The sequence below is a fragment of the Trichoderma asperellum genome, chromosome 5, assembly GCF_020647865.1.
Source record: "Trichoderma asperellum chromosome 5, complete sequence".
Classification (NCBI taxonomy): domain Eukaryota; kingdom Fungi; phylum Ascomycota; class Sordariomycetes; order Hypocreales; family Hypocreaceae; genus Trichoderma; species Trichoderma asperellum.
Window position 1 is genome coordinate 3752679 of NC_089419.1, and position 14925 is coordinate 3767603.

The following is a 14925-nucleotide window of genomic DNA, read 5'->3' on the forward strand; positions in this document are numbered from 1 at the left end:
ACTGTATGGCTCAAAAAATGCTAGACAACCCGCTGTCTGTTTTCCCATGAAGTGACGTTGCTCTCTTGTGCGCCCCGGTAAAAAATGCATGCGTTCCTCCCTTCACATTCTCATATTACTAAAACAAACAGAGTAATGGTAATATTCTTGCTCCCTACTCTCCTCACTTTGCTTTTCTTAAGCAGAAGCGGCCTGAGCCTCCTCGAGTCTCTTCTGCGCGAGTCCGCCCAGCTTCTCGGCGGCAGCGCCCAGGCTGCGGGGGTCAGCGCCCTGGATCATGGCCTGGCCGTTGACGGCAACCTGCTGGCCCTCCTTGAAGAAGAGGAACGTGGGCATGGCGGTGATGCCGTAGCGGGCGGCAATCTTGGTGACGTTGTCGACGTTGACCTTGGCAAAGGCGAGGGTGTTTTCGGCGCTGTGCTTGTCGGCGAGAGACTTGTAGATGGGGGCGATGGCCTTGCAGGGAGGACACCAGTCGGCGTAGAAGTCGACGGCGACGTAGGTGTTTGCGGCGAGGAGAGAGTCGAACTGCTCGGCGGTCTCGACGTGGTGGATGTTGTCGGCGCTCATTTTGGCTGTGATGTGTGTGTGTATATTGGTTAGAAGAAGAAGAAGATTTATCTATTCAGATATTGCTGAACAGACGTTGCTATAGTGCGGCTGTATGTATAGCTGTGCGCGACAGATGCTGCGATGCGATCGATAGATGGAAGGATGGACTTTATATTCTATGCAAGATCAGAGCCGGGCTTTTATGGTGTCAACGGCGATCGCTTTTGCTGGATGGTGCAATGATGAGGGGCGCAATCGCAGGTGGGGAGCAAAAGCGGGCCGCAATAATCCGCAGAAAGAAGATGCCGCAATCGGTGCGTTGAAGTGGCACGGAAGAGAGGATTTGAGGCTGTTTTTATAGGTGATGATTCGGGATGTTTGTTTGCTGTTGTTGGTTATGTTGTTTGTTTGTTTGTTTGTTGGCTGGTTGGCCAGATGCTGTATTGCTGGATTTAGTTGATTGATGCTCAAGAGAAGAACATTTCCAAAAAAGTAGGGCGTCTTGGCTAATATATACTTGGCAGCGAAGACGTGCATTTGGAATAAATGGCGTATGTGGTGTCAGATCATACATTACTACATGTAGGCTATTGCGGCGAATTACAATTACAATTACAATTACAGTTACAGCGCTTTGGTGCGGGCGCTGTAATTCGCTGCAATGGCCTGGAAGCGTGGCGGACAAAATCGGTCTAAAAAGGGTCGGAAGCCACTAGAAACCCCAAGATTCTGCGGCGCTGATTCCAAAGATGCCGTCAGCGAGCAAGAGCGTCATGTGGCTCGAGCTCTGGCAGACGCTCGCACCGCCACACCTTGCCGTAATTGGCATCTACCTGGATAGGAATTATCAGCTATAGGCAAGGCCGGTGACTATGCAGATGAGCAGATGGCGGACTAAAATGAGCTGGCAGATGGTGTTCTGATAGTCTGGTAACCAGAGCTGCTATATTTAGATTGTGGTGTTAGTATTTGACATGTTCCAACTCCAATCAAGTGATTACCAGCCGTAAAATTGAATTCATAAAGGGCAGGCCGCCCAGTACCATTTGAGCTATTTGATCTGGAGACCTATCTTTCGAAGAGGACTGTTAGTTCTAGGATTAGTAAACTAGAGCTAGCCAGGACGCCTAAAGTTGCCTCTCTGTCTTCTCAACACCGAGCATTACAGCAAGGAAGGACTCTGCGAAGCTTGAGCTGTCTGCTCTTCTTCGATTCCTAGTGGTTTACTAAGCTAATCTCCGGTATGTTGGTCATCGACTGACCATCTCACAATAGTATTCTGCAAAGATTTCAGATGCAAAATATCAACATGACACAGTCTTTCATCTTTAGTCCTCCCTAGCCGAGTCCCATTTCACTGTGAATCCATTCGCGTCGCCAGCCTTCCCCATGCTAGCAACACTTTGCGACCGCCTCCGAAGCTGAGACATTCTCCTCATTGGATAGCCCGCCCAAACACCTCCATCTAAACTCCTGTCCCACCGAACCGAATCCACGGGCCCTCGGATCTCCCCGCACCGAACGCCCGAAACAGGGAAAAGGTCCCCTTGTTAGACGTCTTGCGGGCGGTCGCAAAACGTCTCATGGCTCGAGATTGAGTCGCGTTGGCGATACGGTTTGAGTTTGAGTTTCTAATCAGCTCCCCGCCCTGGGTTGCGGATGTCTAACCTTTGCTTCTTTCTCGACGGCAGCGCTTCTAATTGGTCAGAGACGGGCGAATTTTCCCCGCAGCATGGCGACACAACGCGGATGAATTGCGACTTTTGCGTTGATTGACAGCTCTGAGCCCTTGTAAACTGCTGTGTGTGGGGGACGTAGGCTGAGATGATGCTGAGATGTGCGGTTTGAGGAACGAGTTGGGGGCCTATTAGAGGGGTGAGTGTTTTGTGCAAGTATAAAGAGGGAACGAGTTGCTCTGAGCCCGAACCTGATTCTAAGGAACTATAGCAAACAATAATACCACAACTTGATAAATTCGCTTCATTTTTTTTCTTCTTTCAAACACACACTTAAACCTCCAACATGACTGTCGCCAGCGAGTTTGAAGTGGCCAACCAGCAATATGTGGCTGGCTTTGACAAGGCTGACCTTCCAATGCCCCCTGGACGGTATGCTATATATGCTCCCAGCTCCAGCTATGCATGATAGATGTAATTGTTCATATAGATGGCTAACGCATCATAAACACAATGCAGAAAAGTCTTTGTCCTGACATGCATGGACGCTCGCCTTGACCCAGCCAAGTTCCTCGGCCTGGAAGAGGGCCACGCCCACGTCTATCGAAACGCTGGAGGCCGTGCCTCTGAGGCGCTGCGATCCGTGATCATCTCACAGCAGGCCCTAGGAACTCGAGAAGTCGTCGTCATTCACCATGTATGATCTTTGCCCTGATCAATTTTTTTTTTTCGTTCCTCCTCTCTTGCCTTATATTAGATGGACTGTGTTGGCTAATATGCTGTCAAACTAGACCGACTGCGGCATGCTGCTCATCAAAGAGGATGAATTCCGCGATGCTGTCAAGAAGAACACTGGTGAAGACGTCAGTCATATTTCTTTCTTGACTATCAAGGATCTGCAAGAGAGCGTCAAGACCGATGTGGAGATTCTGAAGAAGAATCCTGCGGTGCTGGACGTGCCTATTTCGGGGTACATCTTTGATGTCAAGACGGGCAAAATCAACAAGGTTGTCTAAGATAATTTCACATAAATCAATAATTAATTAATTAATAAATAAATAAATTGCAAATTGCGAGCTCTTTATAAGTAGAGATATTGACAGCTCTCATTCACTGGCTGTTGCAAAATGTGTTGTCTAATAACATGAGCAGTGAAGCCGGTTTTGTTTACTCTGTTCCCAAGTACCTCGTGTGTTGTGCTTGCATGTAATACCTGCTGTACCGAGGCACCTGCTGTGGCTACCTGCGTACTACTTGCCCACCTAGGTACATGTAGGTAGGCGACTGACACGTCACATCACCACATCTTGGAGAGCGGGGTGAATGCATGTAGCACTTACAGGTCAACCTTCGAGGCTCCCTACGAATGAATATCGTCGGGAGAATTCTGCTTTGTTTCCATCCCTCCAAGCTCTCTTCCCTCATCAATCAAGTCAATCACATACAGTCGAGATGGCGTATTGCTACCGCTGCGAAAGGCCGTTTAGGACCCTACTGGCCCTAAACCAGCATACATACGACTCTTCTAAACATCATATGTGTCCCGAGTGCACGGGAGACTTCAAGACGCTGTACGAACTTAGGGAACATTTAGTCGATGAACATGACGGGTGTCCAGAATGCTATGATATATTTGACAGCGAGTCAGATCTCCAAGACCATTTATTCGAGGAGCACAATATGTGCTCTATTTGCAACCAATTCTTCAAATCCCCTTCCAATCTCAAATATGTAAGTTCATTTCATATTCCTGGATATGTATCTCGCGGAAAACCCAACATTGATGATTGCGCTCCAAACTAGCATCAACTCGTTCACCGCGAGAAAACTGTCAAATGTTTTGCGTGCTATCGCATGTTTGTGACCAAATCCGCCATGGTGTTGCACTTGGAAGAGGGAACATGCAAACCCGGCATTGATGTTGATGTTATCGACGATCTCGCGACGGATTGCTACGAATCTCACAAATACCTTGACAATGACGGCGACTACAAATGCCCGACTTGCGCAAAATATTTCAGATTCATGAGCGGACTGTTACAGCATGCGGAAAGCGACAGTTGCGATGAGACGCTGAGGTGGAAACATGGTCCTCTGGCGGTATTTCTCCGTTTTCTCAAGACACGCGTTTGACAAGGATGGAAGTACAATGAACTGAAGTGACATCACAACAATGGGCTTGTTATGTTGGTGGTCCTTCGGTGAAGACTGGTTATGTGAGTTATGAGAGAGGTTTGAGGTTAATCTGGTATTTATTATACGAGTTACGAATTGGCATTGACTTGATGTGAATGGACGGCTGCATATATCATTACCATAGCTAGATACGATTACTTTTCCCCAATCAACGCAACCATCAGGTTCTCATAGTCTCCGCTCAATGACTCTTTCAGCTCCTTGGTCAACGTTTTGTGGTAAAACTTCTGATGTGCCGCCTGCGCCGCGTAAAGCCTTGCCCTATCGCCCCAATACAACCTCAGCACTCGGTAGGTAATAATCTTCTTATTCTGCAGAGTCTTCAGCAGCGGTGCCCGTAATGCGTCTGCGTCAGCCTTCCCACCATCTTCCGTGGCAGAAGTGAGCATCCGCAGTAGCGCGTCTTCCATGTCGCCCCTGAACTCTCTCTCGATGACATCTTGTAGGCTGCGATGGTATTTGTGCTGGTAGGCGATGCTCATAGCTCGCAGCTGGGCGGCATTAGCGCTCGTGAAGATTTGTGCAACGGCAATATCGTTGGTGCCGATGATGCCTTCGGTGGCACGTTGTAGCTCGGTGATTTTATGGTCGATATCTGCGGGTACGACGGGAGCTGCGTCCTCGGCGCGAGTTGCGGAGAGGACCATGCTGTAGAGACGGAAGAGCGTGTCGTCGACGTCGTCTTTGATGGCGGCAAGCAAGTCTTTACCCTTGACATGTCGGTACTCTGCGGCGATGGCTCGAATGTCTGCGTTGGAACGACAGAGAAGAACGTCCATCAGGGCCTCCTCGTCGGTGCCTGCTCTGTCCAATGCCTTATCAAGGGTGTAGACGTCATGATCAAGAGGCCCTCTGATCAAAGCGACCAATGCATCTTCGAAATCTCCCCGGGTCTCACCCTTGACGTCCTTCACCAGGTCGCGCATAAATCGACTTTCGTAGTCATTTCGTAGCTGCTGAAAGGCCCACGGATTTTGGTACTTGTGATTGGCAAAGACGCGGACAAGGGCACGCTCATCACAGCCCATCCCTTTCATGGCCTTTCGAAGAGCTTCTACATCGGCAGATGTGTCTATACGCTGCACCATGAGTTTTTGAGCCGGGTCGTACCCTGGAGAGGCCGGTGTGGGCTGGATATTGTAGCCATATGGCTGCTGGCCAGGGCCTGGAGCATATCCAGGCTGAGGGTGCTGCTGCTGATACTGTTGCTGTGGCGGCTGCTGCTGCTGCTGCTGCCATTGTTGAGGGGGCTGCTATTTCGTGTTAGTATATATGTTGTACATGAATTAACTACCCCTTACTGCAGCGCCATAAGCTTGATGCGAGTATGGTGATTGCGGGACGGGCTGGTGTGTATAGTGCTGACCATACTGAGTCGACTGGTCGTTGTATCCAGACATGTACCCGGGTGCTTGTTGTTGCCCCGGATATTGTTGTCCTGGAGCACCTGCTGGAGGATACGGAGGCTGATAACTTGACGGCTGGCCTTGGTAAGATCCGGCGGGAGCTGATCCGTAGCCATAGAAGGGCTGCTGCCCCGCAGGCTGCCCCGGGATCGGGCCCGGAGGCCCTTGTCCTTGTGGATACTGACCTCCGTAGGGGCCTTGCTGGCCGTATGGCGGATTTTGGGTGTTCATTATATACTTCTTCTGTAGGTTGAGCTGGAGCTGTTGTACGCCTTTTACTAGGGTAGGAGAAGAAACTTCATATTACATGAAAGCATGTCTAGCCTCTTTATAAGAAGAAAGCGGTACTAGCCATCGTCATAAAATCTGCCTTGAGGCCTCACCCGTGCTACAAATGGCATGATGCTGCGAGTGCGACATATTAACTTTCGTTTGGCCTAGGGGCGCTTAAGTGCTAAGTGGAGGACTCTCAATTAGCATCTGCCGAATTTGTATCTGTGAGCTGCTGGATGCCACATCGCTTCTTAAAACGGACATGCGTTATCAACGTTAGGCAGCTTTCACAAGGCAGTACAACTGCGTGTGCGTGTAGACTCGTGCTTTTCTGTACGTACCCTAGATACTGGTGGTGTAGAAAGAGCAACATTAATTACTTGGCACAGGGACGAAGGATGAAGGATTAATTTACATCGTGGAGGGGTCGGGGATGCGGGCGGCCTCTCCAACGCGGCTGCTGAAGGCTGTAGCTGTCTTCATGTTAGTGGTTGGCTGCTATGCGAAGCTGTACCTGCACATGACGGTTAAAGTGTGGCGGGTATCGCGTACTCCCTACAATTAACTCATGTCATGTTCCCTATTGTGTCTCAAAAACACGTTAGTTGTGAAGTGTATCGAAGTGTATCGCTCCTTCAAGCCTTCAAGTAGAATTACACAAGGCATGCACGTAAAATTGCCCAGTAGATCAACGCATCTGTTCAATGTTGCAGCACGCAAAGAATAAGCGTTGAGATGGCGACATGAAAGTGATGAGTCAGCAAGAACAGAGTGCTGGTTGGCTGCTGGAGCTCAAAGTATCGCCAACTTGCATTTCGCTTCCTCCGCTGAGCAGACTGGCGCAAATGCCAATGTAGCAGGTACATGTACCCTTGCCCAAAGTAAGCTTTTTCTGCGGCGCTTTGCCGGCCAGTCTCGAGGCCGTTTCGGAAGAAGATGAAACACATTATGGAGCTTCTGCCCCAGCACAGCGGCACCGACGGAGAGGGAATAAAAAAGGAGAGATAAAAAAAGAAGCCTTTGTTCTAGAAGCTGTGGTTGACTCGTGACAGGACGACGCTGCGTTGCAGGCCCGTAGACGGGTCTTTGGGAGCCTTTGTTCCTGCAGAGACGTGCATTTCATTCTTGGCCCATTACTGGATTAGGCGTGCTGCATCAAATACGAGAGAACAGCTTGCATCCCGTATACTATCTACTGGGACCACGTCATGATGGATACAGCACGTGAAAGCACAATGTCAAACAGGCAATATACGAATATGAATAGTATACGAGTATGGATAGTAGTACATAGATAGTATCAACAGGCATTCCGAGTCTATGCTCGGCTATTATTGCAAGCGTGCCGGCTCGGAACGGCTTGGCAGACGGGGCCACCTGGGAGGCGTTTCTCTGCTGCCGGTGCACCTGAAGCGTTTGACGGGAGCCGAAACCCTTCAGACGAGATTGCGCTGTGCCGCAGCAGCGCTCCGTATGTTGTATGACAGGCGTTGATGTGCATCCCCCGTACAAGTGTAATCTCTACTTTGATTATAACCTGTTGCAACTGCTCCATTACCTGCATGCCTGTAGATCAGAGCAGGCGATCGCCAAGATGATAAGACAAAAGCCAAGTTGAAAAAAAGGGGAGTCCCGGCAGGACCGCATGCTCCATGCCATGAGGAGGCGAGGGTGGAGGAAGAGAGACTGGAGGGGGGACGATCGCGAGACGATCTCTGATGTGGGCTGTGATTGACATTTGACGCTGGGGTGATCACTAGTAGAATCTATTTCTGTGCTGAATTGATGGCATCAAACTTTGAGGCTTTCGTGGTAAAACCATGTCGGTGGGCACGGCAGTCACTAGCATTGAATAATGCACACGCTTTGTTCTCAACTCTCACGTAACAAGTTTAAACCATCTCCAGTGTTTACTACCAAGCATTACAACCCAGCTAGCATGAACCTAATCAATTGTTTATATAAACAAAAAGAACAAAAAAAAAAAAACAATACAAGCTTTCCACCAACTCCCCGGCTGCAAAAATGCAAGCTGCCCAAAACGTCATGATGTGTCCCGGCCTGCCTTTGTTTCACCCACCCAGCTCGTATTCTTTTCCGCGATTCGTATCCTTTGACATTCCCACTCACACGCATTTGCTCCTTGTTCCTAGTGTACGCGCAATACTCTGCTCTCATGCTAAGTTTGCCACTGTCCATCCCTCGTGGTGGTTGGTTGGGGACGCGGGCTCCATCCGCCTAGCTGCTGTTTATGGTGGCTTTAGTGGGGATAGGGCAGCTCCAGGCGTGCCCCAGAAGTCCCAGAAGCCCCAGCAGCCCCAGAGGGTCCCAAAGAGCCCCTGAAGGCTGCGGGATGTTGGGCTGTAAGTCAGCGCAGCGACGGGTGCGTGGCCAATGGCGGCCGGCCAGCGCCCCCCCGGCGCCAGGGGCGATGCGACGCCAGAGACCACCTGGAAGCGACCCCTGGGCCGGTTTCGCGCCTTGGACGGGCGGACCCTTTGCTGGCGTCGCTCCATCTTGGGGAGGTCACTTGGCCTCAGCGCCTTCCGGCGCTTTTGGCTCGCAATTGTACAAGAACCTCGAGCCAGCCTCTCCCATTCATGCGTGTTTCTCGTGACCGAGATCAATGCCACGTTGCTGCACTTGTTCCGTCTCGCTCGTTTCTTCTCGCTCGTTCAACTCGCTTCACCTCCTCAGTTTGGGCTGGCCCACTGGAACCTTTGCAAGGCCAGACTGTCTTTCGCTGAATTCGCCGCCAAACTCTGTTGCAAACGATCTACACGAGATATAGCACAACCTTTTTGCTACCGCCTCGAACAAAACCTACATACCCTACTGCCATACTACGCCTCCCTTGTTCCATTCACAACTCAACCGTTGCTGGCTACTGCAGCTAGTCAATCTACCTTCGGTATCAAGTGCTAGCTTTTTGGCCGGGGGTTGGACCAGCGGAAACCATTGGCTCTTAGTCCGGAGTAGTACGAATACCTACAAGTAGTACTATACATCGTCCTATTTTGCCTATTTGCCCATTGCTCCATTGCTCGGCTTAAAAACTTGTCTCTGCAAATTGGGAATTGGACAGCCCAGCGCCCTCAGTTTCTTTGTCGACAACTCTCCCAAGTGCTGGATTCGACGCTGATTACGACATCATGAACTTCACACGCAAGATTGACCGTGCCATGCAGTGGGCTGGCGAGAAGATGGGCGCCGAGGCCAAGGCCACTCACACCGAAGAGTTCAAAGAGCTCGAGGCCGAGATGGACATTCGACATGAAGGTTTGTGTTTCCCAGCGTCCTAGCCATCAATTGGGCTGCCAGGAGCAGTCGTGGCAAGATTAGACCAGATCAGATCATTTGCTGACCAGAGATTTGCAACCATCTGCAGGCATGGAGCACCTCCTCAAGTCCATGAACATCTACACCAGATGGCTTTCCCGCCATTGCGATGCCCTCGAAGACAGAAGCCGCAGCATGCCGCTCGCCCACCTAGGCAAGACCATGACTGCCCATGCGGCAGAGCTGCCAGACACCGAATACAGCCGCCGCCTGGCGTCCATGGGCAACGCCAACGAACAGCTCGCTGAGCTTCAGACCACCTACTTGGACTGTGCCAATGCCACCTGGATGCAGCACATTGAGCGAAACCTCGCCATGATGAAGGAGTATCAGGTATGTGGTGCCACCCAGAGAAGCACTCAGACACATTAAACGTGACTGCTTACACAAGCTCCCAACAGGCTGCCCGAAAGAAGCTTGAAAACCGCCGACTCGCCTACGATGCCACCATGGGCAAGATGCAAAAAGCCAAAAAGGATGACATCCGCCTCGAAGAGGAGCTGCGTGTCAACAAAACAAAGTTTGACGACAGCACCGAAGATGTCTTGCAGCGCATGCAGGATATTCGAGAGGCAGAGCAGGATACAATTGGCTCTCTGACATCGTTTCTCGACGCCGAGCTGGAGTACCATGAGCGGGCTGCTAACGAGCTGCGCCGAGTCCGAAAGTCTTGGGCTGCTGGCATGGCAGACACCACACGTCCGTCTTCACGGGAAGATTTGGAGCGCGTTTATTCCAACGTGTCCATCCGCACTCAACCTGTCCGAAACACCATCATCAACGAGGCCTATGAGGGCGCCGGTTCATCTCCCGTTTACAAGCTTAGCCGCACCATGACGAGCCGAGAACCTCCTCCGCCTCCACCTCCGCCGGCATCATCCAGACCACCCATGTTGAGATCAGCAACCTATGATGCTAGACAACCGCCCGTGATTCGCGCAAGAGCCGCATCGGCTTCCTTCACTAGAATGAATACGACCAGCAGCGTTCCTGAAAGCAGAGCAGAGGACATCTTTGACGACAACTCAGTATACAGCGGGGATAATACCCCTAGCTGGGGAGAGCGCAGCGTCAGTCCGGCAACGAGCTATGGCAGCCTGCAAACGAACCCTCAATTCCCGGTCGAAGCCAAGAAAGCACCGCCTCCCCCTGTTAATCGAGCCAAGAAGCCGCCGCCACCTCCTGTTCCCAGGAAGCTTTCCACTGTTGGCTACTGAAACAGACTAGAGCCGCAACAAGCATCTTCCATTCTCTCTCTCACACACACTCTCTCTTTTGGGATGACGGCGCGCCGGTATCCATTCTTGTGCCCGAGCACTCCCCTGCAATGAAACGAAACGACATGAGTTAAACTTTTTTATTTTTATTTTTATTGGCCAACTGCATATGAATAAAAAGTTGGCAGCATCACTTTTCATGGAGATGCGCTGAGGTTCAGTTGGCAGGCCGAGAAATAGGAAATACACTATTAGACGGAGGATGGTCATGTACCGCATTATATATGTATTATCAAGGAGTTTTATACACGCCAGGACGCGATTTTCTGGGAAAATTGAATATCAATCTGCAACTTGTAACACTGATTACAGCCGTAATAAGCTTTTTTTTTTTTTTACTACTGCTAGTGCTACAAGGTCCTTTGTGGCTTCAATTGGTGTTCGTATCCTGGCTCGTATCTGGTGGTGTTAAGACAGTATGAAAACAACTGCAGCAACACTGTATTGCACGTGAATTTGGCTAAAGCTTCGAGATGGCTCCTCGCAGCTTCAACACCTTTCAACGCGTGGTAATTATCGACTGAAGCTTCTTCCTCCTCCTCCTTTTATTGCTTTTTCCCTAATTGATTGCTTTGGTATATCTTGATTGATCCTCAGCAAAACAAGAATGGCCACGGAAGACGAAAGATACCGGCAGTCGAGCCAGTTCCGCCTCTGGTCTTTCTCGCCCACCAGCCTGCGAGAGCTTCGAAACAAGACCAACGACCTCGCCAAGCAGCAGATCGCGCCGCGATTCGCAGCCGATGCCCAGCCCGAATTCCTGACCCCTGGCGAAGAGTCAACGCTGGTGCAATTCTTCACCACCGAGCTGATCCGCGCTGCCCAGTTCTGCGAGCTCCCGACCGAGATCCGATCCACGGCCGCCGTCTTCTTTCGCAGATTCTACATTACAAACTCGGTCATGACATACCCTCCCACCGAGCTGTTGAAGACGTCGCTGTTTTTTGGTTGCAAGGCGGAGGGATACTACATCAGGCTGGCCAAGCTGGCCGAAATGTTTCCCAACACGACGAGCGAGCAGATTCTGGCGGGGGAATTCTTGCTCTGCCAGGGCATTCGGTTCGCGTTTGACGTACGACATCCGTTTAGAGCGCTGGAGGGAGCTATTCTGGAATTGAGGAAGCGTCTGCCAGAGGAAGAGGGCAGAATTGCCAAGGCTCACGCGATGGCCAGAGATATTCTCAAGTTCAGCCCTCTGCTAACCGACGCCTATTTTCACTATACGCCTAGCCAGATAATGATGGCTTCTTTATTGATGGTGGATAAGGAGCTTGTCGAAATTCTAATTCCTGCTGGGTCTCGGACTGGGGAGGACGGCGACAAACATATGGGATCAAATGCAGAGATGCGAGAGAAGATTATTAGGACGATTGAGAGCTGCCGCTCCATGATGGAGAAGGAGCCTCCGCAGCGGATGAAAGAGTACTGGGAGACGGTAAGTGTTTGCAACACTAGTGATTATACGATTCGATTTTCCTCTCCCTTCTCGGTACAGTATGCTAACGGCGAAGTAGCCCGAGCTCGTCAAATCTTTGAAGCCTCTGCGAAAGAAGCTACAAAAGTGCAGAGACACGGACAGAGCAGATCTGGTGGCTCTGCAGCGTGCGAGACGCGAGCAAGCAACGACAAAGGTCAAGAAGCCGACAGGAACAGTACAAAGCGACGGCGCTGTCTTTGGGGAGGCGATGGATGCGAGGGACGTGAAGAGGAGGAAGTTGGAGGGTGCCAATGACTTGTTTGGCCCGCCTCTGTGAAGTAACGGGAGACCTGATATCAGCGATGCGCTTGCTATATCACAGCATTGCTCTAGCATGTTCGCTTCTTCTCACGTGCTGTCCGAAAAGGAGAAGTGATGCCTGGCAAATGCTTAGGTTGAATGCTATTACACACGAGAATATACATCGAAATCCCAATGCGATCTACTCCGTGCCAAGCGGACGAGTTGCTCCAGAGTGCGGCTCAATCGAAGGTGGTCAACGCACTGGGGGATGTGTCTCAGCCCTCCCAACCCTCCGCCAAAGTGGAACGTTGCGCGCTAGACAAGGCACCATCATCCATATGAGATGTTGAGGCGGTGATGGGCAGTTTTAGGAAATCAGATGCACAGCTGCATGCCGTCGATACGGATACGGACCAAGCCTAGTCTGGCTTGGTAATGTAGGACTCTGTCCTATTTCTTGTTGCGGCGGGATGGGGCTCCCTTGTCTGTCCGCCTTGCGACGACATCAACATCATTTAGAATTCGGCCCTTCTTTACGACAGTCTTTGGTATAGGCAGAAGAGCTTGACGACTGTGAATTCGTTCTAATTTATACCCAATTTATACCTGAAATCGGTCCCAATTAATGGGACGGAATATATGAATAGCAGATAATATGGGGAGAGCAGATAGGAAGAGGAGAGAATAAGAGTAATGATAGAGAGAGCTACCTCGCGGCATGGCTAGGAGAATAAAAAATGCATAGCATTTGCCGTGTCACCGGCAGTTCACCCTTGGGGAAAATCGCATCATCAGATCATCCATCGTATTCAAACTGTGATCTGATAAAGAGACTCCTGCAGGGAGCAAGCGCCTGTCAGATTGAGATATGCATATATGCACTTATGACCAGAGGGCAAATATAGAGACGCTTATATAAAGTCGAGATGTTTACGAAAGTCTGGTTATAGAAAAGGCTAGTAATAGGTACTGCATACAAACATTGAATCCAGAATCTCGGAGCATCAAGTCTTGATCCCCAGTCATGGGGTGCATGGAGCTGTGACTTGCCTAGGCTGTTCGTGGTAAGCTTGGCCGAGGAACCGTGGGGAGCGGGATGCCGCTACTGAAATCCCATCAATGGCAGAGCTCTGAATAGATTGCAGAGGGACGCTTTGTTTACTAGGTAATAGTACCTTGTTTCGGACTTCAGATGGCTGAGAATATATATAGTGGCTAAAGAGCATTCAGTGTCCCTTCTGTTGTGTCTCCTACCAGGCAGGAATAGTCTTGGATGGCTATAGACTTTGCAATGCTAGAAACTAAAGACAGTGGTTGGTGCAATTGGTTTACAAGGCTTTCCATCAAACACATGGCATTGCCTGTGTGGCTCAGGAAAGAGAGGGTCGTTCTCCAGTTTAATCATCTCCAGGATCATTAATCAATCTGCTCAGGCTAGGGGAGTCTCGGCCATGCTCGGATTTCCGTGGGTTTTCTTCTTCTGGGATGTGGAGATGAGCCGGAAAGAGAAGGTTTGGTTCTTTTGACTCTTTTGCCGATTATTGCATGCTATAAGCATAACTGGTTATGTGCGACTTTTGGATAAGTATGTACTCGTTGTTTTGCCAGGACTTGATTGATACAAGACAAGTGTACGGAAAAGGCTATCCGTGAACGAACTGACACAGTTACAGCACTCTCCGTATATCTATCTGCTCGTATATGCAGAGATTGAAGGGTGGCATTGAGCCGCCGAAAAGCTTTAGGGGAGATAAAACACGCTGCCGTCATGTAGGCGTTATGCTTGTTTGGACGCTTAAATTCAACGCTAATATGCTACGCCGCTCAGCTACTAGGTAGGTAGGGGTAATATTCGTATGTAGCTAGGCTGTTAGAGTGGCGTCTCGACATGGATGGCTGTCATTTTTACAGAGTATCTCTTGAGAGTAGTTGTAGCATGCATTACTCGTAGTTCTGCTGGTATCTCGACACACGGGCCTTTTGTTTAGCAAATAGAGGAGATCGGGCCGCCGGAATAATGTCTTCTGAGTGGCATCTCTAGAGGTTCTCAACTGTTGAGCCGCCTTTAACGCCTAGACACACACGGCACGGTATATAGGTAACTGCACAATATGGGGAAAACGTGGGGAAGAAAATGGCGGTGGGGTGGAGATGATTTGGATAAAAGGAGAGGGGATATTTGCTTTGGCTTTGGCTTTCTCTGTAATTTGTTTTGCTTCTTCTCAGATTTCGGTCAAGGCTTTGCCACATGAGTAGCGCATTTACATACATGTAAGCATACATGTAGATGGAGGAGCAAATACCTATGTAGTAAGCATCATCACACCTTTGTAGTGCAACCAGAGGAATGCAATGTCATTCATTGTACCCTAGTCCTAGTCATCTTCTCCAGCACTGCTTGTGGACTCCCATCTCTGCGGCCCGGACATGGCCACGCCTTCATTGCCCAAATAGGCAAGCTGGATTGAAACGGCAGCTGTGAAGTG

The 14925-nt window shown here is 50.1% G+C and overlaps 7 protein-coding genes across 7 annotated transcripts; 4 read left to right on the forward strand and 3 right to left on the reverse strand.

Moving 5' to 3' along the window:
* Nucleotides 1–177: 177 nt before the first annotated feature.
* On the reverse strand, nucleotides 178–570 carry TrAFT101_009366 (uncharacterized protein; the record flags this gene model as incomplete). Its single annotated transcript, XM_024901405.1, has 1 exon — nucleotides 178–570. The coding sequence occupies one exon, from the start codon at nucleotides 568–570 to the stop codon at nucleotides 178–180; it is 393 nt and encodes a 130-aa protein (XP_024755269.1).
* A 2004-nt stretch (nucleotides 571–2574) lies between these two features.
* On the forward strand, nucleotides 2575–3244 carry TrAFT101_009367 (uncharacterized protein; the record flags this gene model as incomplete). Its single annotated transcript, XM_024901389.2, has 3 exons — nucleotides 2575–2660; nucleotides 2748–2925; nucleotides 3020–3244. The coding sequence occupies 3 exons, from the start codon at nucleotides 2575–2577 to the stop codon at nucleotides 3242–3244; spliced, it is 489 nt and encodes a 162-aa protein (XP_024755268.1).
* A 308-nt stretch (nucleotides 3245–3552) lies between these two features.
* TrAFT101_009368 (uncharacterized protein) lies at nucleotides 3553–4605 on the forward strand. The gene is made up of 2 exons (XM_024901396.2): nucleotides 3553–3959; nucleotides 4032–4605. Exons 1-2 carry the CDS (start codon nucleotides 3681–3683, stop codon nucleotides 4359–4361), a joined length of 609 nt encoding a protein of 202 aa, XP_024755267.1. The 5' UTR covers nucleotides 3553–3680; the 3' UTR covers nucleotides 4362–4605.
* Nucleotides 4489–6168, reverse strand: TrAFT101_009369 (uncharacterized protein). Its single transcript, XM_066128630.1, has 2 exons — nucleotides 5726–6168; nucleotides 4489–5677 (listed from the first exon to the last, which is right to left on the reverse strand). The coding sequence occupies exons 1-2, from the start codon at nucleotides 6059–6061 to the stop codon at nucleotides 4559–4561; spliced, it is 1455 nt and encodes a 484-aa protein (XP_065984750.1). The 5' UTR covers nucleotides 6062–6168; the 3' UTR covers nucleotides 4489–4558.
* A 2184-nt stretch (nucleotides 6169–8352) lies between these two features.
* TrAFT101_009370 (uncharacterized protein) lies at nucleotides 8353–8619 on the reverse strand (the record flags this gene model as incomplete). The annotated part of the gene is made up of 1 exon (XM_066128631.1): nucleotides 8353–8619. The coding sequence occupies one exon, from the start codon at nucleotides 8617–8619 to the stop codon at nucleotides 8353–8355; it is 267 nt and encodes an 88-aa protein (XP_065984751.1).
* A 29-nt stretch (nucleotides 8620–8648) lies between these two features.
* On the forward strand, nucleotides 8649–11027 carry TrAFT101_009371 (uncharacterized protein). Its single transcript, XM_024907119.2, has 3 exons — nucleotides 8649–9382; nucleotides 9492–9775; nucleotides 9844–11027. Exons 1-3 carry the CDS (start codon nucleotides 9256–9258, stop codon nucleotides 10657–10659), a joined length of 1227 nt encoding a protein of 408 aa, XP_024755265.1. The 5' UTR covers nucleotides 8649–9255; the 3' UTR covers nucleotides 10660–11027.
* A 143-nt stretch (nucleotides 11028–11170) lies between these two features.
* TrAFT101_009372 (uncharacterized protein) lies at nucleotides 11171–13656 on the forward strand. The gene is made up of 2 exons (XM_024904260.2): nucleotides 11171–12154; nucleotides 12234–13656. Exons 1-2 carry the CDS (start codon nucleotides 11327–11329, stop codon nucleotides 12471–12473), a joined length of 1068 nt encoding a protein of 355 aa, XP_024755264.1. The 5' UTR covers nucleotides 11171–11326; the 3' UTR covers nucleotides 12474–13656.
* Nucleotides 13657–14925: the final 1269 nt, after the last annotated feature.

What these genes read in the sequence shown, in the direction of transcription:
- TrAFT101_009368 (XM_024901396.2), top strand. Translation starts at nt 3,681, where the DNA reads ATGGCGTATTGCTACCGCTGCGAAAGGCCGTTTAGGACCCTACTGGCC. An exon ending in CCCCTTCCAATCTCAAATAT is followed by an intron (nt 3,960 to 4,031) that starts GTAAGTTCATTT and finishes GCTCCAAACTAG; the next exon opens with CATCAACTCGTTCACCGCGA.
- TrAFT101_009369 (XM_066128630.1), bottom strand. Translation starts at nt 6,061, where the DNA reads ATGAACACCCAAAATCCGCCATACGGCCAGCAAGGCCCCTACGGAGGT. An exon ending in ATCAAGCTTATGGCGCTGCA is followed by an intron (nt 5,678 to 5,725) that starts GTAAGGGGTAGT and finishes AACACGAAATAG; the next exon opens with CAGCCCCCTCAACAATGGCA.
- TrAFT101_009371 (XM_024907119.2), top strand. Translation starts at nt 9,256, where the DNA reads ATGAACTTCACACGCAAGATTGACCGTGCCATGCAGTGGGCTGGCGAG. An exon ending in GATGGACATTCGACATGAAG is followed by an intron (nt 9,383 to 9,491) that starts GTTTGTGTTTCC and finishes AACCATCTGCAG; the next exon opens with GCATGGAGCACCTCCTCAAG. An exon ending in CCATGATGAAGGAGTATCAG is followed by an intron (nt 9,776 to 9,843) that starts GTATGTGGTGCC and finishes AGCTCCCAACAG; the next exon opens with GCTGCCCGAAAGAAGCTTGA.
- TrAFT101_009372 (XM_024904260.2), top strand. Translation starts at nt 11,327, where the DNA reads ATGGCCACGGAAGACGAAAGATACCGGCAGTCGAGCCAGTTCCGCCTC. An exon ending in TGAAAGAGTACTGGGAGACG is followed by an intron (nt 12,155 to 12,233) that starts GTAAGTGTTTGC and finishes ACGGCGAAGTAG; the next exon opens with CCCGAGCTCGTCAAATCTTT.